The 25,476-nt window shown below is 42.8% G+C and overlaps 1 protein-coding gene across 9 annotated transcripts in view; it reads left to right on the top strand.

Annotated features, from left to right (window-relative positions):
- Positions 1-25,476, top strand: part of LOC119650260 — a 286,586-nt gene that overhangs the window by 127,969 nt on the left and 133,141 nt on the right. For all 9 annotated transcript variants that reach the window (XM_038052862.1, XM_038052864.1, XM_038052863.1 and 6 more), the window contains exon 3: positions 2,301-2,519. In XM_038052862.1, coding sequence (XP_037908790.1) covers positions 2,349-2,519 — 171 coding nt within the window. In that variant the 5' untranslated portion in view covers positions 2,301-2,348. The remainder of the gene's footprint in view (positions 1-2,300; positions 2,520-25,476) is intronic.

Raw genomic sequence — 25,476 nt, 5'->3', positions numbered from 1 at the left:
GAAGTGCCCAGCTTCCGGTTTCCCGACTTGTTTGATCTACAAATGCGACAAGTTTGCTTGTTTGCGTGCCCGCCAAGATGAAAATGAGCCTTTTCCGAAAAGATGATTTTTGAGCAAAATCCCCTCAATTTGAAATTGGTCGAAACCCCACACAGCGAATTGACATCGAAGCGGTCTTGGGGCTTCAATTGTTGGAGTAATTAAACTTTAAAGGGGCCAAGCCAAGATCTTCCCGCGAAATTCGTTGCATGGAAACGCAGCCGATGTTCATTTGCGATGCACGATGGCGAATCGGTGTTCTTAGTCGTTGGCACACATTCTCCGCGGCCGCGACGATATTGTCGGTCGAACGAACTGGGCGAGCACGGGTACGCCCTGGTTTATCAATTAACAAGCCCGTTTCACTCACTTTATACACAAACTGAGAGCGACGTTCTTCCACCAAATTCTGTACGGAGTTTTCTTGCAATTGTCTTTATTTAGGGCATAAATTTCCAAAATTTCACATATTTTCGAAAGCGTAAAGCGAGCAGACCTAAATCCCTTGCTTCTTCAGGCTTTTCTAGTCGAAACGTTAATTAATTAAAAATTCGTGAATTAAGTCTCAATATAAATGTGACGCCATCCTTAATTAGAGAGGCGCACTTTTGCCAAAGCGCTATTCTTATACATACGTGCAACTCTCACTCTGTTGCGATATCCCAACAGGAAATTTGATGAGAAGTTGTAAGCCCGCATGCATCCAGTGAGTTACATCGTTTACATTGAGTTGAAATTGGGGTCTATAGACAAGCGAAAGAGGACTGTACATTTTGTTTCACCGAATAAGGTCATGGGAAGTATCAAATCAAAGATCTCTGATTAGTACTCTCCAAAACTGTCCTCAGTTCTAACATTTGTTGCGAAAGGAAGTAGCAGGTACAGGCGCAGGAAAATTATCATTTCTTTTATGGACCGATTCTCAGGAGCTACTCAACCGCAAAATCTGAAAACACTCACAAAGCTGCCACTATATGTTGTCTCGGCTGTGAAGTCTACTCAAATAAAGTTAATAATAGTTATTGCTATATTTTTTAGAAACTGGCTGCAGGCCACCCTTAATCCGAGAATCGTGGAATTTTGCAGTAATGTAGGCTATAATATAGAGTTTGATACTACGCAATATGGTGGAAACTACGCTATTACTAACAAAGTCATGGTAGGCCCAAATTGCCACTTTTGTACAAATCACATTAAAGTAAATAGTCTGTCATAATATACGCACATACGTTACGCGCTAGGTACAAATGGAACAAATTCCCACTCAAACATTCTTATATAAGGAATACCCAAAACCTTTCGTACCTGAAGCGCCTTCTAGTTTTCTACTTGTTTTTAGTTTCCTGAAATTTACGTAAGAGCTACTACGTACGACTGTCACAAAAATTCCTAGACTCTTCGTATACCTGCATATACACATATTATATCACTGCAACAACCCTTCACAGAACTGAAACTCAGACCAGTCCACAGGATTTCAAATTTAGTATTCTGTCCAACAACTTAATAGCAGAATATTGCAACTTTCTCCTTGTTGTGGGACAAGACATTTATGATAAATACCAGAAACACAATTACACATTAATTACTCCTTGCCCACTTCGTACTAGCTGCTTCCATTAGCCACGATGAATTTAAAATCCTTACGGCTAATAAATGTTTCTAATTATATATTCTGAACTAATTTACTAATCAGCTCACCGGCCATGGGGTTGAAAAATCGGATACTAATCTTAATCCTGCAATGCTTATGCATGGGTAGCGCCAGTTGGAGAAACCCTTTTCAAGAAAACCGTATTCAGGGCTATCTAACAGATATCGTCTTGATATCTACAAAATGTGAATATTTCGGGGACAAAATAAGTTGACAATAATTTCGTAAGGCTGCGTTTCTACCAATTCACTTTCTTTGCCCAAAGCAAAATTATAGAATGTTCTTAAAAGAAACTTGTCCGCTTCAGCACGCCCCGTTAGCAAAACGTCGATTCCTCATTTCAGAAGTCGCCCCTTCCTCGTCGGCAATTCCGAGCTCATAATAATTTCTCATTACTTAGGAAAAACAACCCAAGTCGTAGGAACTAGCGGCAGCAGTAGACCTTTGCATCATTCCGGTAATAAACCAGATTATATTGGCTTATCCTTTCAAAAACCAGCCCCGTCTGAATTTTTTCCATGCCATTGGTCAGGATCATCACGCTTTCTTTGATTAATCTGATTTTCATGCTCCACATACTTTTAACCCTTTTTGATTTCTTCCACAGACTTACAATCCATTCCGGCGTAATTTGGCAGAAAAAAGTGGTGCTTCTATGGGAAAGTGTGTCTCGAAGCACCCGTCGGTGGTTAATTTGACTGAAAGTGACTTCACCACCAAAGGGATAAAAAGAAAATTCTCGGAGATTTCTGATTGCACGCCAATTTGCGAGGAGGACGAGGAATACTGCAACAGTGTCACAGAAGACAAAAACCGGAAAAATGCGGTAAGTTTGATTTTGTTCAAAGTGAGGTTCGTTAGTGGAATTCATCACTTTGGCAGCTTGGATTTTGGTCTTGACATTTTTGATTTTTGTTGATGTGGTAGCGCCTTGGCTGGACGTCGATAATACCACTTGAGGATGTTATTAGAAGAAAATAAGATTAAGTTTGTATCTACAAACTCCAAGCTGAAATAAAAGAGATTAAAGGAATTTTTATTTCGCGCATACATTATTTTGGAGTTTTCTGTTCTCACTTGAGAGCAAGAGAGCCTCTTGCTTTAATTTCTTTGTTCACTGGCTTTCGCTTAGATACCATTGGATAATCGTACTTTTTCTGTTCTCTACGAAAGAATTTCAAATGCTTTTACTCAGAAAAAAATCTCTCATGTATATATTTGAAGATTTGTTGGCATTACTATAGACATTGCCTAAAAAATCAAGACTTCGAAATGCTCCCACTATGGGTTTTTCTGTTAATTTGAATTTTCAGCTGTGAGTTTTTATCGTAATCTTTCCTTTGCCGAATACGTACGTACATATTCAATATTTCTGCACCACCGTCCCGGATCCCAGAAAATGTCTTCTTTCGAAAAATAACATAAATAGTATTAGATTATTGCAGATTAATGGAGTGAAGTTAGTTGCAATTTTAATATCTCAAACTGCCGCCGAGCGGCATTAGAGGTGTCGGAAACCATACATTAGCCATACATTTCATTAAGGCATCATTTCACTTTCAGACATCTAAAAAAAGCATGGAAGCGAACCGTGCATTTTTTCCGTGTCAATTTAAAATTGGTCACATCGCAACATGGACAACCAAATACTTTGCCAGGGTCGACAACGTCAAGCTGCGTTTGCTTGTGGAATCTGACACATGGACATCTGAAAGACAACACCTCCCCGTCGTCAGAGAATTAGCCTAGAACAGTTTATCACATTACTTCAGACTAGCAATCCCCCCCACCCCCCGCGTTAGAAAGCTGTCAAATCAGGGCATTCCTTATATGAATGGGAGGCGGGAGGAGTAAGGGAACTGTTAGCTTAAGGAACTCCTCCACTAAATGCAATGTGCAATACAGCTCCATCGGTGAGCGCCACTCATCTCTCTGACATGGTGTCTGGAGACATCGTGTGGCTGCATAAAGTTGTAAAAGAATCCCATCCCACATTCCACAAGAAAAAAGTGTGGTCGACGTACAGTCACGGGGTCGTGCCCTCCCAATCTTGACCAGGTAAGGTTCAAAGCTTCCATGCCCACTTAAAAGCTGGGTAAGGGAATAGTCTCTCCGTATTTTCAATTTAGCCACGCACGTTAGTTGCCAATGAGCCGTGAGTTGTCTCCCTTGAGTCTTCTCCCCTCACTTGTACATGACTTAACTTTCCTTAGTTAAAAGCGCAGTGAGAATCACTTCCACGATCACCATCACAGCCGGTTCAAAGACTGTGTGATAGACAGACGCCACCTGCATTCCTCGTTTCTGTATTTGCGCATGTCGCTTACGGTACACCTCCTTGCCAAGAACATCAGCCAATACCTCCCCATCGTTAAGCACAACGAACTGCGCTGCACTCATGATAAAACGTCTCCTGCTAGCGGTCGATCACCCTACTTTTACCATAAATCGATTTAAGGTCAAAACTCCAGGTGCAGTTCGTTTTGATTTGATTATCGATTCGGCGATCTATAGTGTGCGCAGGGGTCGCGGTTTTCCCTAATGATTAAGATGACTACATGATTCGATTTTTCCCAGCATAAGGCTTGGTGAACAGCTAACCATCCCCACGACCTCCATGCCAGCATCCACCGTAGGTATCCCTTTTGTAAAACTGAATTGTCTGGAGATTAAATCCGCTACAGTATGTATCGCTTCACCGAATCCACTGCTTGCAGCAGTTTTCCGACCGTGTGGAGAATGCAGAGTAGTCAGTATACAGACGGCAGCTCAGGGTCCCCTTTCAGGCAAATGTTGAATGCACCGATGATGGAATACCAATTTGTACACCATACCATCGGGTCCGGGCACTTTCTTGTTTTTATAGAACTCTTTTATGGAGAAAAGTGGGCAATTCTCGGTGCCATCCCCCTACCGGTCCCTATTCACATCGTCGAGTAGGTCCTGCCAGTAGCGAAATTTATTTCTGTTTATCGTGCTGCGAAGTCCAGCAGCGATACCATTGATCCCGACAAGGTGATTACATCGGGAATGCTTACTTTGCAGCCTAGGTGCTTAAACGTTCGTGCGAATTCGCCTTTAAAACTACGAACCCAGCTGTTTCGAGAATCTGTTTCCCTCTGGAGTCTGGATGGAGCCCTAACATTGAAGTCACCTGCAAACAGAATCCGTCGCTCTGTGCCCAAGTTAACGCCCCCAAGAGCATGAAGTTTATGTCGAAAATCAGCCATCGTCTCATTCGGGATTAAATAGACGCTGCAAAACGTTCTCGCTAAACAGAGAATATAGAGAAAACCATCGCCTCGGCCTTAGGGAAAAACCCTAAGACAGTTGCCGTCTGGTACCCCAAATGGCAGCGGTACCTGACAAGTCGAAGTGCCATGAAGCTAGGTCCTTGTACCGGCACTGATCACTAATGAACACTAGATAAGCTTTAACCCTCGCAGCAAACTGCGCTAGCATCTTATGAGTGTTTGTACTCCGGCGCTGATCTGTGAGATGCAGATTATGTTAACCGCATCCTACCTCTTTCCAATTTCACTTTAGAAACCGGACACGAAACTGACTAGAAACGCCACGTTCTCTACAGAGAGCGCAGCTGTCCCTTACGTTGCAGATTGTGACCTACCTGATCGTATCTGTGGTATACTGCCCCCTGATCTTTGGCAAATGGAAGATGGTGTCCATAATATAAGCATCGGTGTTGAGAAGTTTTCTCGAGTACTGTTTGACCTTTTCCTTCGCAGCGAGTTTTTTGCCACGAGAATTCGCCGAGATACCTATGCGGGCATTGGTTACATCCGGATATTCATGCTTGATGGAGCCTTGTTCACCAGTAACCCCTTGATAAGCTCGCAGAATGTACCTTTGTTGTCTTTGGATCTAATTGGACGAGGACTACACCACTCTTTGTTTTCCGAATGGAAGACACTTCTACTCCACTGTCCTCGGACTGATCTTATATGGAATCCTGCCGAGAACATTCGCAAACATTTTCCCTTCCGCCGGTTTAATGGGCAGAGCTGACGGTCTAGTACTCCCTCGTTTCCCTATCTTTTCTTTTCGTGTTCTACCGTACTTGTCCGTCATGTCTTTACGCAAACGGTTTTCTAACGGCGATACTTTCACCCTGGACACTAACTAGGTGAAGTTCCTTCGAATGCTTCTCCGCTTGTTCGCCACCTTACAAGGGTTTATCTGCAATCCGTTTAGCGCTTACGATGCTCGCAAGGAGAAGTGCTGTTGCTCCTGCTTTTCAGACATTTGCTAATGTATTTCTGAAAGAAAAGGGCAGACTGCATCTCTTTCACAATTTCCGCGCATTTCCTGATAAGCCTTTCTTATTCGTTTCCGTCCCTGCCCCAGGTATCACATCATTTGCGAGTCTTCCTTTTTATCAGACTGTGCACACCCCGGTGTCTCATTAGGCATTTCAGCCCTTGCTGCCTCCTTCGTTTTGCGCTGCGGCTAGCGACGCAACTCTTTCTCTGTTTCTCTTTGATAAGTGGGTTGCTCATGAACTTTCTGGCGCTTCAAACTGCAATTTGCAGTCCTCTCCTGTAAAACAGAAAAGCAACATGTGATGACTATACGACAATCGTCGCGGATCAACACAATGACTAGATGCCGATGAGGCTCCAAAGTAAATGCCAACACCTGGCATTCACTCGAAAAAGGTGTTGGTGGCAGTTTGGTGGTCTGCAGCTGAAGCCATCCATTATCTTTTTTCGCAGCGTGGTGAAACCATTAATGCACAGAATTACTGCGGCCAGTTCGATGAAAAGCGAAAGGTGGATGAAGAGAATGCGTTACCCCATATATCTAGAACATCGACCCAAACATTTAACGAATTGCAGTATGAGAGTGCCCCCTCCGACATTTCGCTAACCAACTGTCACTTTTTTGAACATTTGGATCACCTTTGGGTGGAAAAAATACAAATGAGGTAGCATCAAAATTCCCCTCCAGGTAATTGGTAATGTGGTGTTTCGAATCTGCTGGTGCTTATTTTAATTTACCTATTTACAGTTTGATTTTTTTCAAATTTTACTATGTAATCCAACAGTTCGTCTGCAACAACCTAATACTAAAGATATATGAAGCAGCTACTTTTCCCGTTTTCTGTATCTGCTTAACTACATACTAATCTATAATACATATTAAAAGATGCTTAACCCTTGCTGTGAAGCCAGATTGTAACGCAAGCGGGCTTGGGTTTATGATATTATATAGTAAACGATGATTTTTAATCTAACTTTTCGGTAATTGTTGAGGCCCTCATTTTTTATGAGCGCTTAAATCCATTTAGGCATCGAGCTGCAAAAAGGGTGATGTAATTTAATTATATTGCGGATCTTCGATCACTTTGTCTAATTCAACATGAGATTTGGGTTTCTATTTGCTTACCTGCAACTTTATAATGTGCCGAAGGTTCCCGCTGGAGTCCATATCAGAGCTGTTTTCAAAACAGTTTAGTGTAGAAATGCCGATCTCTACTAATTATTCTTTTACCTGCAACAGGAAAAATAAATGTTAGATTTAATTAATATTGTTTTTGATTACCTAATAAATGAAGTACCAGAAATTAAAAACATTGACCAGTTTGCAGCGATGACAAGGCCCTTCTCATGACGGAATTAGATGATTGTCTAGAATGTTTTTGAAAGCATTTCCGTTTATCGAAACTTCTGCCAGTGTTAACTGTTGGCAGCCATAATAGGTAAAACATTCTCAAATCACTCGGTTGCCTCCCTGCGTAACGGTTCTTCTAACGCAATCCGTAGCCTGATCTACGTCTCATGCGCGCCTTTCCATTGAGTCTAAACAATTTGAATTTGGATTCATCGTGAAATATTATCCTTCTCAAGTCGGATGCAGGCTAATTTGCATACTTTCCTACCCATTCGTTCAGCACATACGAGTATACTATTTTCCTGCAATCTTCGTGGAACAGTAAGTGCGCTCCATTCTGTTCCACCTTCTTCCACAAATACTCTTCAAATTTACTCCGCAGTTGAGAGCCGATCCCGCAAACGCATTCTCTTCGCCAAGCGATCTTTACTAGTGGTGGTTTTCGAAAGCCGTCCGAAAACCTTTCTCCTCTCAACACACCCGGTCCCCATTATACGTCGTCTATTAAACCCAACTCCGCTGACGATATCATTCGAACCTAAACGTCGTATCAAAATTTTTGCTACAATCTGGCATTTTTCACTTAACATAGTAGTATTGTCAAATCAGTAATCAGTCTCGAGTAATTGATACTGATATACAAATAATTAAAAAAAGCTAAGAAAAAAAGCATGCAAGCCCCTTCATGGGAGTTCACTTTATATTATGATTACGCTATACACATCTTAGAGTGCAATGAATTCACTTGAAATACAAAATTTTGACCTCCTATAACTGTGTTAATAATAGTCGGATTTCCTTCAAGCTTCCCAGAATTATGCCACAATTGTTATCTTTTATATTGCCAAATTTTGCACTTGCAAAATGGTTTTCGGATAAATTCCTAAAATATGAAAATATGCCCTTACTAACTTTATTTTTTACAGATACCCCAACGGGGTGTATTTTGTGCCCTAGATTTCATCTAGATTCACTATTGTTATTTTTGTTAAATTTCATTTTTCGGAGCTCATATGAGCCTTCACTCCGCTATATTTGATCCAATATAATAACGTGGCCAGTTTAGAAAAGTACTAGTTAAACCCTTTCATTTGATACCCAACGCGACCCTATTCATTTAAAACATTTTGCTTGCACCCTCCTTTCCAAAGTATGAGGCTAAACTGAACAGAAAATGGGGCCAATTACTATGCATTAGCGGGAAAAAAACCCACAATGGAAATTATTTGCCATTTGTGCACTATCAGCCCACTTTTCCCCCTTTTCCTTATTTATTATTTATATATGATATATTTCTAAAATTTTGTAACGAGGAATCGTACACCTGAAAATAAGGGATAATAAATTTGTTTAACGCCTTAGCCCTCCTTGCTGCTGTAAAAAAAAAGAGTTTTTTAAGTGTAACTATCTCCTTCAATTTCAAGCCGAGCCGACTAAAATTAACTGAGATATGATCGTTGAACGAAAATATTCCGTACGGTAGACGATCTGAACTTGAAACTCTAAGCGGGTCTTCTAAAAACATGTTTAAACCACTGACTAAAATTGCTCGAAAACTACTGAACCGATCTTTTTGAAACTTTTCAATCCATAAAAATTGTAGTATATTATCACTCGATTTTTGTTCGACAAAAAATTGCCTTTTTATAGCCAAAAATGACCGTTTTATTAATGAATAATCAAATCATTAACTTTGACTGTCCGCCATTTTGTGAAGAATACATGTTTTTTTTTAAATCCTTCTATCAAACACTAACTATTACTATTATTTAACCAAATCCATTGACGTTTTTTGGTTCAGATGATCCGGTTTGCCATAATTTTGGTTACCGCATTTTTAATATAACAGTGAAATATATTCGAATAAAAAAATTATTGATGCACCGTAAGATGATATAATGCCTTCCCAATCTTGTGGAGGTAAGACTAAAAACCTCCATGCCCATTTACAAGTTGGGTAAGGAAGTAATCAGTTTCACTCTGCGTTCGGTTCAGGCACGGATCGATATTGTCGATGAGCGCGTCTTGGTTCATTTTGCCAAAAGAGTTACCAATCGGCATCTCTCTCAAGTTTTCGCCGGCTGCAGATAGCTTCACGCTCCTTTGCAAGGAGGGCAACGGGGATTACTCCCGCCACTCGGAAAGCTCCCGGTTTCTGCATTTGAGCAAAGCGCTTACGATGCATCTCCTTGTCAAGGGTATTAGCCCATACCTCCGCACCATAGAGCAGAACGGACTGCGATGCTCCCATAAGAAAACATCTCCGAGTAAATCAAGGCGGAGACTCCAGCTGCAGCCTTGTCTGCTGCTGGTTTGATTTGCTGGCAGAAGCTCATTTTCGAGTCGAGGTATTTAACCGCTGGGTCTGGATAGTTGAGTGGTTACAGCACAGGCTATCGTACGGAAGGTCGCGGTTCAAATTTCACTAGTAGCAGTGGGATGTTATCGTGATTTAACGTCGGATACCGGTCGATTCAGCTGTGAATGAGTACCTGAGTGAAATTAGGGTAATAATCTCGGGCGAACGTAATGCCGACCACATTGCCTCCTACAGTGTGCTGTAGTGTGTACGGTTACGGTCTTGAATGAAGTATTCGTACACACTTCAAGGCCCTGATCCAATATAGATTGTTGCGCCAACGATTATTATTATTACTATTTAACTGGTGGATGAATATGGGATGGAGGGTCGGGATTCTCTTTCTGGTCAAGATGATTGCTTCTGTCAGCGTTGGCGTGGACCCGGTGTTCAAAACCACGAGCCCAGTTCTCGCCATCATTTCCGGGATTCGTTTCGTTATGGCGTATTCACCGGCCCTAGCATTAAAATCATCGTCTACCTAGCTTCGCCCTTCCGTGCCCAAAACAGCGTCCTCCAGAGAATACAAGTATACGCGAATGTCAGATTAGCTTAGTGTTTAGAGCACTAGGATGTCACAACGGAAGGTCGCAGTTCAGATCTCATTCTCTACAAAGCATTTTGTACCGTGACTGTAAATAGGTGCCTGGGTCAAATCTATATCAAGGACAATCTCCGTGCTGACCAGATTACTCTTAGTGTAGCGTTGCGATCTTGAATGAAGTGCTCCTATAAACCTCAAGGTTCCACTTGAATAATAGTGGAGCCGATTGTTATTATTAAATATTTTTTTTCATGAGAAGAAATTATGTGTTACTATACTATTACACACCGGATACGGAAGGTATGTAGTCCCTGCATCCATGACTTGCTAAACCACCTTAGAAATTACCGTAAAGAAGGCTCGACCAACGAAAGAAAAGAGAAGGCTTTTCACTATTTTATCCCATATTTATTTATTTTAGTTATTTAACTGGTCTCATCCAGTCTCGTAAAAATTCGTCATGCCACACAAAACCACAAGTGGGACTACTGTAGACTTTCTCTCCTCAATGTGCTCCATGTTTCGATACGATTGTAGCAACAACAATGGAATTAAAGAACTGGTCTATTTACATTCAAGAAGATAATTTCAAAAAATTTAAAAAACGTTCATAAATTAGTGCAAACAAGATAAATTGCATGTAATGTAAATGATAACATTTAAATTTTTAATGTCAATACGATAAAAATAAAGATCAGGCTTAGTGTGGAATGCCAACTAGTGGGAAACGCAAAAAGCAAAAATATGTACATATTCAGTTTTCAAATGTTAATTAGAAATAATACTGCGAACAATTTCTAGTTTGGATGGATAGGAAAAATCATTTGGTGTTTGCTTTAATTTTCAATATCAATTAAAAGGAAGAAGAAACAAGTCGGGAAACCGGAAACTGGACGCTTCAGGTACGAAAGGTTTTGTGTATTTCTTAGTACGTAGCACGTAATATATGCATATGTCCACTTTCGGGTGATATTGACATTGATAGTCTTCCATTTTCAAAGAAGCAACAACTTCGACGTATTATAAATTTGTTAGTAATAGTGCGATTTCCATCAAACTTGGTATGATCATGCTCTACATTACAGCCTACATCACTGCAGAACTTCGTGCCGCTAGGATGAATTTAAGGGGGGGGGGGGGGGGGGGGGTTTCCAGCCAATTACAAAAAATTATAGTAATATACTATTATTGACTTTCTTTGAACAGATATCGGTATGAAAGGGATTTTAGAGCCAAGGCACCATATAGTGGCAGCCTCTTGATTTTTTTCAGATTTTTCAGTTTGGTAGTTTCTGAAAATGGTCCCCTTAAAGAAATGATCACTTTCAACCCCCCGCACTCCCCACTTTTCCAAGAAATATCAAAACTAAGACCGGCTTCGAAAAGTACTAATCGAGACCTTTAATTTGATACCCAACATGACTATATTTGATGAAAAAAAATTTTACACCCCCCTTTTGCATGTTTGGGGAACCCCCCTTAAATTCAACGTAAAAGGATGTAACTCACTGTATGTGTGAGCGTTCACAGTTCCCCCCTTTCCACCAAATTTGGTGTCAATCGCTATAACCGTCTCCGAGAAAAATGCGTGTGACGGACAGACAGACAGACGGTTAACCGATTTTAATAAGGTTTTGTGTTTACACAATAATAAGGTTTTGTGTTTACACAATAATAAGGTTTCGGGGAATACGTAACTGCCACACTGTTTTGATTTGATTTGATTTGATTTATTATTAATAATTATTACATACACCTGTAAACAGTAAATATTCTTATAATAATTATAACCGTTGGCGCAACAATCCAATTGGACTTCATTGAAGACCGTAACGGTACATTACAGGATTAGAGTACCCCATAGGAGGCAATGTGGTCAACATTGCGCTCGCCCAAAATTATTACCCTGATTTGACTCAAGTACTCATTCACAGCTGAGTTACGATACAAATTTCACTGCCACCAGTGAGATTTGAACCACGACCTTCCGTACGACAGCTTCATCTATCCAGATACATTCTCATACTAGCGTATATTAACATAGCTGTATCCAGGTTAATTTTATTTCAGTGGGTCGCTATTACAATTGCTTGGCCTACGCGACCTTCTCTGCATTTTACTTCATATTTATATAAAGTCGATCATAACATTATTATTTTGAACAGTTTATCAATTAGAAAGACTTGCCCCGCAATAAAAGCCCGAAAATCTGACTTAAGGCCGAAACGCAACCACGGAATGACTGCGTGCGCAATGCGGCACGCAAAAAAGTTCAGAAAATTGAACTTTTGCGAAGCGTGGCAGATAATAGTTTGTTGACACTTCACATCATTTGCAATATGGTGGCTCTTTTCGTTTTCAACATTTATTGTTCAATGTAATTAATTTGAATGAATTCGTTTTGAGAACTGCGGAAGGCACTATTTACCTTGCAAGTGCTAATTATTAATGTCACTTGCATTATTCCCGCCGCTTCCATTAATAAAAATTGAATTTAAGCCGAAGATATGTGCACTTTTAGTATCATTGTTTCTGCAGTTATTAACAACTGCAAGAAGAATTTGATTGAGGTTATGGGGAGGCTCCTGATGACGAAGTTAGGAATTTCATCAGGCCTGGCCGACATCTCACCATTCAGGTTTTTGGTGAATGTGAGTTTTGATAGACTCGACAAATTTCTCGACTCCATGGATTTGTCGGAGGATTCGTTGAAAAGAATGTAATGAGTCTATGGGAGTTTATGGAAATGAAACCTTTGACATAGCCAGGTTGTTGAAAGATCAAGTATATGAAGCTGCCGCTCAAAAGATTCTGCAACAACTTCCGCCTCAAATATCGCTGCAGGTGTTCTTTATGAGAACGAAGGTACATTAACATGTTTGTGTTTCTCGTTAACCTATTATGTGTTAGAACATGCATATGTTTGGACAGGGTTTAACATCTGTTTCATTGCGATGCAGTCTGAATTCTTGTATAAATAATCCGAGAGAGCAATGCTTCATTAATTAGCACTAGATCTGAGTGTAATTTAGTTGTGGATATTTCGGGAACCACTAATTCCATTCATCAGTGCTAAAAAGTCTGCTCTTAAGATTTATTTTCGTATTTAAGGAAACTCGGTTTAATATTTCTGTGCCAAACTTTTCTGACCTTCAGGTGTAAAACAGGTGTAGTTTTTCTGCATGTAGTAGCAGTATTTATTTGGCATCGGTGGGCAAAATAATAGTTTCGTCAAATGTTTGTCCGATCAATTAGAGGTAGTAGTTACTTTTTTTCACATTAAATGAAAGATTTTATTGTGATCATTACTCATTATATTATAACATGCTTGTCCCGAGCCTAGATAAGGGAGGAGTGTTCGAAGCAATGTATTTTGTATTATCCTCAGTAAAACAAAAATAAAATGCCAAGATCAGGGAACGAGATAAATAAAGTATAGTTGGAGTTACTGCACTGTGCTGAATCTTACCTGACCTCCGTGAAAAGCAAAAACCATCGCGTTGAATAATAAGCCTCGGAACAATCCTATGGAGTTCACCACAGCCATGCTGGAAGGCCGGGGTCCGCTCCTGTCCTTCGGTAGAAGCACATTGATATTTGTGCGGCATATGTAGAACGCGAACGTGGCAAAAATAGTTATAAACTTCACTATGTTTGTAGCCCATACATTTAACATGGTGTCAGCATTGCCATCTGAGAGGGTTTTCATCATGCTATTAAACAAGTCGGGAAACCGGAAGCTCAGCGCTTCAGGTATGAAAGGTTTTGTGTATTTCCTTTATAAAGAGATTTGAGTGTGCATTTGTCCCATTAGCAAGTAGCACGTAAAATATGCATATATTATGTGAAAATAGCTACTTTCAAGTGACATTGACATTCATAGTCTTGAATTTGCAGAGGAACGACAGTTTTGACCTAGTATAACTTTGTTATTAATAGTGCGATTTTCACCAAATTTGGCACGATCATGCTCCATACTGTAGCCTATATTATTGCGATCTAGGGTGAACTTAAGGGGGGTTTTTCTGTCAATTACTAAAAATTATAGTAATATACTATTATTAACTTTATTTGAGCAGATATCGGTATGGGGGATATTTCGAAGCCTAGGCACCATATAGTGGCAGCCCCTGATTTTTTTAAGATTTTTTGGCTTGGTAGTTCCTGAGAATGGGTTCGTTAAAAAAATGACTATTTTCAACCCCCCGCACTCTCCACCTTTTCAACAAAAGTCAAAACTAAGACCGGTTTCGAAAAGTACTAACCGATACCTTTGATTTGATACCCCACATGACTATATTTGATGAAAAAAAAATTTACATCCCCCTTTTGCATGTATGGGACCCCCCCCCCCCATTTAAATTCGTCGTAAAAGGATGTAACTCACTATATGCATTAGCGTTCACAGTTCCCACCTTTCTACCAAATTTGGTGTCAATCGCTGTAACCGTCTCCGAGAAAAATGCATTTGACGGACAGACAGACAGACGGACAGACAGTAAACCGATTTTAATAAGGTTTTGTGTTTAAAAATCAAGCGATGTGATGACCGGCTGATAAAGCTCACCGTTACATCAGGTGATCTCACGATTCACTTCTTCACAGTATACGCACCCCAGATAGATCGACCTGATGCTAGGAAACTGACAACTTTTTGATACAAACAACTGTAACGTGGCTGCTGATGACTATATCGTATGATGGGGCAAAAGGGTTTGGAGCTCGCAATGAGGATGGCGAGCGTGTAGTCGTTCTTGTGAACACTCGTGACTTTTTATTTGTGAATACATTGTTCATCGAACGATTGCTTCGTCTTCCCACATTTTATAGTGCAAATCGACTACATTCTCAAAAGACGCCGACATTTTATCATCGTGACCACCGTGGCACAATCATTCCCTATGAAACCATCGCATGTTGATTGCCATTTTGCGAATCAAACCACCTGTAAACCCACGTGAGGAACGTACTGGCCCGGCGCGCATTAAATGTTGGCGATTTCATGAGAAAAAAGAAGAGATGATTTCGCGCATATTATCAGCCATTGGAAATGTGGAAACATCGTGGTACCAGGTCAAAAACACGATTCGCAAAGAGGCCTATGCATCTCTCGGGGTCACGAAGCCTGGTAAGCGGTTCATCAACTGACATACTTGGCTTTCGAATGACGATGTCCAAATGAAGCCCCTTGGACAAAAACGCATCTATCATAAGTATCTCGACGACAAAACGTGGGACAATTTTCAAATTAACAAGAAAGCTAATCAGGAAGCAAAGAAAGGAATCGCGACTACTCGATCGGCCCATTACCAAGACCTTTACGTTGAAGTGGACACTCGCGATGGTGAGTTGTTAAAAGCCGACACTATTCACATTGGATGTGATGACGTTTTCCTGGCGTATCATAGCAAAGCTGATCTTGAACAATTTGTTGAAAAATGGAATGGTTACCTCATGCAACATCAGACCGAATCAATTTAGAACAGAGTTTCCGATGATTGATTCCAATAAAACAGGCATTATAACTGTCAATGACCTGACAAAACTGACTGACAACCGCGTTATGAAATTGTTTCACACATTAGCTCAGCTTGAATGAAGTGGCTTTCCACAACTAGCATTCTTTATGATCGACGTATCAACGAACGTGGCGTGGCGTAACACGCCATGGTTACATACGAAATGACGATATCTGCGATCGATATGGGGTTGCACCGATCGATGGTATAGCCACATAATTCGCGCTAACGAGAATTCACTTGCCAAGTCTGGTCTGAACATCAAAACCGATGGTAAGCGACCGAAAGACGGATGGGTACGCTGGATGGAGATTTGAAAGCCTCGCGACTGCATCCGGGTCGGGCCTTTGACAGAGCAGAATGATGCAACCGATCAAGACGAGCTGATCCAGGGTTTCTGAAATGCTATGGAAATCTTTTTTTGAAAGAATCAATAAACTCTCAGCCAGTGCCACGTTGTGCGTGTAAGATCAGGATTGCGGACTTATATGTAGAGGAGCATCAACCAATTGTGAAAGGCGTCGGAAAAGGAACAAGTCGGAATACCGGAAGCTCGGCGCTTCGGGTATAAAGGTTTTGTGTTCATCTTATGTAAGAAATTTTAACGCACATTTTTCTATCCGTATATAGCTACAAATCAAACATAATCCTCCATATTTTTCCAAACTACGAGACATACGTACATGTTACAGCCACAGATATTACGCTCACCCTAAACAAACAAACTGCCTATTTCCGAATACTGTACACATATATGCACGTATATAAATTAATCGTACCCATATTTCCGATTTACTTCTTATATCTATCTGAATTAGACACTACCCGTAAACTTCATTAGCACGCATACACTATATACCTACATACACACGTCTGTTTGGAGTAATTGATATTCATATACAAATAACTAAAAAACTAAAACAAAATCAAAACCTATCCAACCGACAAATCTGAATAAAATCACAGTGGTGCATCTCCACTAAATCTAGGCCTCCAAATACATCCGATTCCGATATCTGCACAAATAAAGTTAATAATAGTATATTTCCACATTTTAGAAATTTAGTACATGCATGCGTGTAATGAAGAACATAATGCACAATTTGGTCAAGTTTGAAGAAAATCCAACTATTATTAACGAAGTTATGGGGGGTGAAACTTTACCATTTTTTATGACTTTCGTGCCCTCTACAACGTGCATGACATCATCATCACATATCAACTCGTCAATACCACAACGAAATGAGTTCTTATGAATGAGGTCGCAAAGAATTGAGAACGAGACCTGTTACACTTTTTGGGGTAATATTTTGAGCCCTCACTTCCCTATGTTTCTCCCAATATCAAAAATGGAACCAGTTTCGAAAAGTACTAATTGAGCCCTTTTGTTTGATACCGCATATGCCGATATTCTGTGAAAAAAATTTGCAGCCTCCATTCACATGTATGGGGAGCCCCCCGTATACTTAACACAAAATGGCGCCAGTTACTGCATGTAAAGGAAACAAAAGATCACATACTCTTACCAATTTTCGGGACAATCGGTCCAGCCGTTTCCAAATAAATTGGCTGTGACAGACAGACAGATGGACAGACAGACAGACGGGCAGACATACATCGCCTCGGTGGTGGATTACTTGGCCACCGTTGCATCAAATACTACTAGTAGCCTGGAGAAAGAGGCATTTGAAAGGAGTACATCACTCCCGAGAACGCCTGTTCAAAACCCAAGAAAAGATGGGGCACAAACTGGTCAGTTATTAGCCCATAGCGGGGTAACTACACCTGGTCGAAATATGTCGCAGGACTTAGTGGTTGATCCATTTAAGAGAAGCTCGACGATAGCGCGATCTCCTCCGAAATCAACCTTGATGAAGGAAGGAAATCAGGGAAGCATTCGGAAGGCTAATAAGTACATAAGCGCCCAATGTGAAAACCAAGCGGAGGAGCTATGTCAGAGTCCGGAAGAATCATCGTTTGCCCTACTCGGAGGTAAAATAGTAGAGTTGTCTGAATTTATTAAGGACAAACACAACGTGCACCAGGCCATCAAAAACATGGGCCGTACCATTCGGGTACTATACAATGGTGCCAAGGAAGAAAAAAACGCCTCGAAGAAATCAAGCGTCACCCAGGCAACACAAGTGACACCCCCTCAACATCCAAAGGGCGGTAAACTTGAAAAGAAGAGTAGAGAGTGCGTGAACGATTTTTTCGGATCCTCACAGGACGCGAAAAGGCAAAAAGGCCTCTCACCGGCAAAAGGCAAGGGAAACAAAGTTACCAACATCGTGGAAACTGCGGTGCCGGCTCCAATTGACCCAAGGGAGGCAAAGCCTCAAAAAGGGACCAAGGAAGCATGGACCAAGGTTGGTGGAAGGAAAAATACGATGCAGAAAAGAAGATTACGGCCCGAATTAATCATCATCTCCAAAAAAGGGGATATGACTTACGCCGATATCCTTAGGATGGTCAAATCCGATCCTGAGCTGATGGACCTTGGAGAAAACGTCAGCCGAATCAGACGCTCCCAGAAAGGGGACTTGATGCTGGAGCTGAAGAAGTCTCTGGGCAAAACGGCAGAAAATTTCTTCGGCAAGGTGGAGAAGTCCTTAGGAGAAGAAGCTCAAGTACGGGCCAGAAAGCAGGAGCTTGTCATAGAATGTAAGGACATTGACGAAATCACGACCAAGGAGGATATCCGTGACGACCTAGAAAAGCAGTTCGGACCACTTGGCTTGCAAGATTCCGCAATCAGGGGACTGAGGAAGGCATACGGAGGCACGCAAACGGCAACTATAAGCTTACCAACTGAAGCAGCGTTCAAACTGCTGGCGGCTGGGAAAGTCAAAATAGGTTGGGTCGCTTGCCGACTCAGGGAGCAGGTATCCCTTAAGCGCTGCTTTAGATGCCTGGAATTTGGCCACATAGCGGCGAAATGCACCGGTGACTGTGACAGGTCAAAATGTTGCAGAAAATGTGGGGGAGAAGGCCATATGTTCAGGGAATGCAAGGCTGAGCCTGAATGCATGCTCTGCAAGGAAAAAAAGGGCGTCGACTGTCGGCACGTTGCAGGCAGCAGCAGATGCCCAGTCTTTAGGCGAGCCTTGAATGCAGTAAAAAAATGAGGTTGACACAAATCAACCTCAACCACTGCGAGGCAGCGCAAGACCTTCTCTTGCAGACCATCTATGAGAAGGGAATCGAAGCTGCCATAATCAGCGAGCCCTATCGCAACAATAAGAGCGGTGCCTGGACTGCAGATGAAACTGGCAAGGCGGCAATATGGGCGTGTGGAAATCAGGCCATTCAAGAAGTGATGGAGTTTCCAGAAGTTGGATTCGTCAGGGCAAAAATAGCTGGTATCTATATATATAGTTGCTATGCTCCACCAAGCGCGACGATAACAGAATTCGAAGGAATGCTAGGTATGCTAGTCTCGGATGCAAGAAGTCGAAACCCCTAGATCATAGCTGGTGATTTCAACGCGTGGGCCGTGGATTGGGGCAGTCGCACTACGAACACCAGGGGCCGTATCCTGCTCGAGGCTTTCGCGGAGCTAGATTTGGTGCTTGCCAACATGGGAAACGTTTCCATTTTTCGTGGGACAGGGTCGGGCTCAATAGTCGATCTGACATATGTGAGTACCACATTGGCGAGGAGAATGACATGGTTTGTCAGTGAGCATTATACTCACAGCGACCACCAGGCGATTTTCCTCCAGATCGAATATGGGCCATGCGTCGATGCGTGTTCCCGTGAGGCTGGAAACCGGGGCTGGTCCGTGAAAGGGCTTGAGGAGGATGCATTCATAGAGATGCTATTGGGAGCCCAATGTCCCGGTGGTGCGGCTACGGAAAAGGTAGAGCAAATGATGGGACGCATAACAAGAGCATGCGACGCTGCTATGCCGAGGCGACGAGTTCTCGCAAAAAGGCGCTCAAACTATTGGTGGAATGAAGAGATCGCGGTGCTACGGAATGCATGTTTTCGTGCTAGAAGGATCTGCCAACGATCTAGAGCAAGACTAGACTTCGACGAGAAACGGCTAGCATATGTGAACCTTCGAGGTAGGCTTAAGCAGGCTATACGGACCAGCAAGCGAGAATGCTTCAAGGAGCTTTGCACAGAGGCAGACCAAAGCCCCTAGGGAACAGCGTACAGGATAGTTATGAAGAAGATGAGAGGGCGAACACCACAATTGACCTGCCCGCATCTTCTGCTCGATATCGTGACGGCGCTCTTCCCCCCGGATAAAGGGGAGTGCAAACAACACAAGCGAGCACTGGACGTCTACACCATACCTGCGATAACTGAGGAGGAACTTATGCAAATTTGCCGGAGAATTGATGATAACAAAGCACCCGATCTGGATGCTGTTCCCAATAGAGCCCTTAAACATGCTGTTAAGACCAGACCCGACTGGTTTATCAGCGTGTTTGAGACATGCATGATAGAAGGAATTTTCCCCGATCGGTGGAAGAGGCAAAAACTAGTCTTGCTCCCGAAGCCGAATAAACACCCAGGACACCCATCATCATACCGACCGATTTGCCTTATCGACACGGCAGGAAAGATGCTCGAAAGGGTCATCTACAACAGACTGCTCCCTATCATCAAATACAAGGATGGACTATCGGAGCGACAATTTGGATTTCGTCAAGCCCACTCAACGATCGACGCCGTAGGCGTTGTTTTGAAGCTGGCTCGAGACGCGATGTCGTCTAAAAAATGCTGTGCCGTAGTGACATTGGACATCAAAAATGCGTTCAATTCCGCAAGCTGGGAGTGGATAAAAAGTTCACTGGCTAACACGGGTGTCCCTAGTTACTTGACTAAGCTCCTCAACAGTTACCTTTCGGAGAGGACACTGTGGTACGACACGGATGAGGGATCCAAGCAGTACACCGTCACCGCAGGAGTACCACAGGGCTCAGTGTTGGGTCCTCTCCTGTGGAACGTCATGTACAATGGGGTCCTTGTCCTTCCCGTGTCAAAGGAGGCCACGATAATCGGTTTCGCAGATGATCTAGCTGTGGTTGTCGTCGCGAAAGAACCTAAAGACGTTGAAATGTACGCTAACGAAACCATTAGCGCCATAAAAGCGTGGCTGGAGATGGTTCAGCTTGACCTTGCGGAACAAAAGACGGAGGCGGTCTTGATTACCAATCGTAGGAAGAGGAATACGATTAATATTCGCGTTGGTGGTCACGTCATCACTACGAAGCCGGTTATCAAATACCTAGGGGTGATGATTGACGCTAAAATCAATTTCAAGGGACATCTGGACTATGCGTGTGAGGAAGCGGCAAATACCAGCGTATCATTAGCGCGGATGATGCCTAACATTGGAGGTCCAAGGTACAGTCGCAGATTACTTGTGGCCGGAGTGGTTCGCTCCACACTATTATACGCGGCACTAGTCTGGGAGGAAGAAGTAGCGTGTGAGAGTAATCGTAGGAGAGTGAATATGACTTACCGCTTAGTGGCGCTAAGGGTGTGCAGCGCCTTCAGAACAATATCAGGCGAGGCAGCGTGTGTTATTCCGGGAATGATCCCGATAGACATTCTAGCAAGTGAGACACGCTGCCTGTACGAGACAAGGAAAATGAATCCTCTTGAAAAGGATGCATAATGCCGAAAGGCGGCAAGGCGAGAGTCGCTGGAGAAGTGGCAGAAACGGTGGGATGACTCGCAGAGGGGTCGCTGGACCCACACTTTGATTCCCCGTATTGAAGAATGGATCCAGCGACGACACGGTGAGATTCACTACCATCTGACGCAATTCCTGTCAGGACATGGCGGTTACAGGAAGTACCTGCACCAATTCAGGCTGGATGATTCTCCCTTGTGTCCTGAATGTGGTTGCACACCTGAGGACCCGGAGCATGTTATGTTCCACTGTCCACGATTTCTCTCAGAAAGGAGGAGTCTGGAAGACTCCCTGAAAACCACTCTAAGCCCGCAGAACATCGTCGGGGAAATGTTGAAATCGGAGGGAAACTGGTGTGCGGTGAACACCGGCATCAAACGAATACAAGAGGAACTGGCAAGAGCGGAGCGCGCAAGGAGGACGCGAAGAACGGAAGGCGTGGTCGCGTAAAGTGCAGTCCACCCCGCGAAGTAATGCTTTGCGGCGGTCTCGCGGGGAAGGAAAAAGGAGAAAGTGGGGGTGGTTTTAGTGGGTGAGAATTCCACACGCTGCTGCAACCTGGCGCGGCAGTGTCTTTCTAAGATTTCCACCTCCATCCATAAAAAAAAAAAAAAAAAAAAAGACATACATCGACTCGATTCTAATAAGGTGTTGTTTCAGACAAAACCTTAAAAATGGGCTGGGCCAGAATCTTGTAGTGGCACCAAAGAGAGAACATAGAGTTTCGCCAAACATGGTGACATTTGTGTTACCATGTTAGGTGTCCGGATAGCTGGGTGATTAGAGCACAAGGCTGTAGTATGGAAGGTCGCGGTTCAAAACTCGCTGGTGGCAGTGGAATTTGTATCGTGATTTGACGTCGGATACCAGTCGACTCAGCTGTGAATGGGTTACCTGAGTCAAATCAGGTTAATAATCTCGGGCGAGCGCAATGCTGATCGCATTGTCTCCTACAATATACTGTAGTCTACCGTTACGGTCTTGAATGAAGTGCTCTAACACACTTCAAGGCCCTGATCCAATATGGATTGTTGTGCCAAAGATTATTATTTTTTCCGAGTTATCACAATCTCGGCAGATGCCGGATTTTACCTAATACTAGCACTAAGTGCCAAGCATTTAGGCTCGGACGATCCTACCTACTTAAAAACTAAAGGGGCACTGGTGGTGGTGGCCGGTGGTAGGTCAGTGGGAGAATCCGTCGAGTACTCCCCGCAACATCGAGCACGTATGCAGACTGGTGTACTTCTGCATGGTTTGAGCCAGACTGTGCGAAAGTCCCAGGACATCAAGGGAAACCGTCAGGGATTTCGGTACAATACCTGTAGCTGACAATATTATGGGAACTACAACCACCCGCTCGAGACGCCAAATTTCTTTGATTTCCCGAGCCAATGGCTCATAGTTCACCTTCTTCTCCACGTATTTCCGTTCAATGTTGCTATTATGGGGGATAGCAACATCAATAATATACGCGGAGCGTATCAACTAACAGTACGTCAGGCTTGTTGTGTAGAATGTGGCGATCAGTCAGAACTTGCCGGTCCCAATACATGCTGTAAGCAGAACTATCAAGTGCTGCTTGCGGCTCATATCGGTAAACCGGACATGTCCCCGTGATCAGCCCATTTTCGTATGCAAGATTTTGATGGATAACCTTGCATACAGCATTATGCCTGGTGATGTATTGCCCCGGTGCCATAACAGTACAGCCAGAAATGAGATGGTCCAACGTCTCTAACGCCGAACCACACATTCTGCACTGGTCGTTCTCCACCCGTTCTTTCATAATGAGCTTTTGACCACGCCATCCTGAATGACACACATGAACCCCTCCGTCTCAGCAAAGAGCTCCCCAGCACACAGCCATTTGTTCGACAAATGCAAATCGACAGATGGCTGCCAAAGACAATTCACGTGTTTACCGTGCATTGCCTTCGACTTCCATTCATCGCTCCGCTCCTGGTCCGACTTCACCCCACTCAGAGGATTGAAGGATCGATCCTTCAAGTTAAGTGAAGTCAGTCCACAGTCTGCCTTACAGACAGCCGCATGTAAGGGACTCGCCTGCTCTTTACTGTAAAAATTAGCGCGCACCGAGTCGACTTGGCGATGATGTGCCGCCACGTCAACCACGCCCCTACCTCCGATGTCACGAGGCAAGTTCATCCGCTCCACGGCAGACTTTGGATGATGCATTCGGAATTTGGACATAGTTGTCCGTATCCGCCGCTGGACGTTTTCCAGGTCGGTCTTCGTCCACGGCAATATTCCGAATGCATAAGCCAGTGAAGGGATAGCGAATACATTCAACGCGCTTATTTTATTCTTCCCCGAGAGATGCGATTTCAGCACCAGCTTTACACGTCGCAGGAATTCGGACAGCAAAGCTTCCTTCAGATCGCCAACTCGAGCATGGGTTCCTTGCAGAATTCCTAGGTACTTGTAGAAGTCTGTCTCGGTCATAGCTTCGATGTGGAGGTCACCAATGCTATGTCCGGCATGCGGCTCGTGATGACCTTTGCGGATGGCTTGGATTCGACATTTGTCTAATCCAAACTCCATCCGAATATCACGGCTGAACATGTCTATTATTCGCAACAGACTTCTAAGATGGTTGTCAGTACCAGCATACAGCTTGATGTCATCTAGGTACATCAAGTGTGTCAGTTCGCACTTAGCACGTAGGCCATATTTTATTGCAAAACCATGCCCTCTAGCATCATTCAGTAGCCATGAAAGGGGGTTCAGTGCCATACAAAACCAATAATTATTAATATTATTATTATATCGAATATCGCCGAGTGTTGCTTTTTGTACCCTTAACGCATCTGTCTACGATCGAACAGTTCGGGACAATGTGCCCTAAGTTTTGTCGGTTAGAACAATACGCATCTGCAATGCTCTCTACTCTGTTAAGGATGATATTCTGATGAAGGATACATTTCGCTTTGTAATGATATGTGTTGAGATAGGAGATCAAGTCGATCCCTTGAGTGGCCGATAACGACCTAGAGGGCAGAGCTATCCAAAAAAAACTAAACAAATTGGCAAAATTTGACCGTGAAGGTCCGCCCACAAAGATTGCAGCTCTATCAAAGCTCTCGGTCGACACGTTCTTGCACGCCTCTGTGCTAGCCAGGCTCGGGAATGTGGGGGGGGTCCTTTGAGCGCTTTGATCCCTCACGCTTCATTACTTAAAACAACGTGTCTTTACCGGTGCGTGGGTCCGCACCGGATTTTAAAATCGATTTTACGTAGGAATTCGCGACGGCCTATCGAATAAAACCAGAACGCGAGCTAAATTGGAAAATAAAAAAAAAAACGGCTCGACCGCGCGCGTGGAGCCGTTTGTCTCCGGACCCGAGTGCCGCGATCAAGTAGGGGAAAATCCACGACGGATCACCTTCCCGATTGCCGTCCCTTCCTCGACATCCTCCGGCCAGTTATTCGATTAGAGGATGTCCCTTATCATGTGAATTCCGCGGGAGTAAGGAGGAACTAAGGGGAGGAAGTCCTCAAACTACTTCTTATTATTTACACATCATTTATAAAAGTTCAACCATCATAACAAAAAAACAAAAAAAATGTGGTAAAATTTAAGGAAATAAAAAGTCAAAATTCAATTCAAAGAGGAAAAGAGAAAAAAAAATATGTTAAAATTCACTATTAATAATAAAAAACAACAAAAAAAAAAGAAAAATAAATGATAGGAAAGTAAAACTAGGACTTACCCAGTTCGTCCCTCCGAGCTCGGCTGGCGGCTGGTGTAACAAGTACTAAAAAAAAAGATTTTATATAAAAAAAAAAGCAACAATTAAATATTATTAATCATTAATAATAACGGGTTGAACTCGCACGTTTTACTGCTGTTCACAATTTGTGCTCCTCCACCAATTGAAATCCTTCTGGAATTGTTCCTTTTGTTTTCTTATCACCAACTTGACACTTTCTCTTCTATTCCACTTCAGAATTCTCCTTCGAATTTTTCTACAGATCAAAACTTCTAGCCACCGCCCGATAAGTCACCTTCTCTTCTATTCCTCCTCAGAATTCTTCTTCGAATTTTTCTCCAGA

Source organism: Hermetia illucens, chromosome 2 (assembly GCF_905115235.1).
Source record: "Hermetia illucens chromosome 2, iHerIll2.2.curated.20191125, whole genome shotgun sequence".
Lineage (NCBI taxonomy): Eukaryota > Metazoa > Arthropoda > Insecta > Diptera > Stratiomyidae > Hermetia > Hermetia illucens.
The sequence above is the reverse complement of the archived record's forward strand: the minus strand, read 5'-3'. Positions and strand labels throughout refer to the sequence as shown.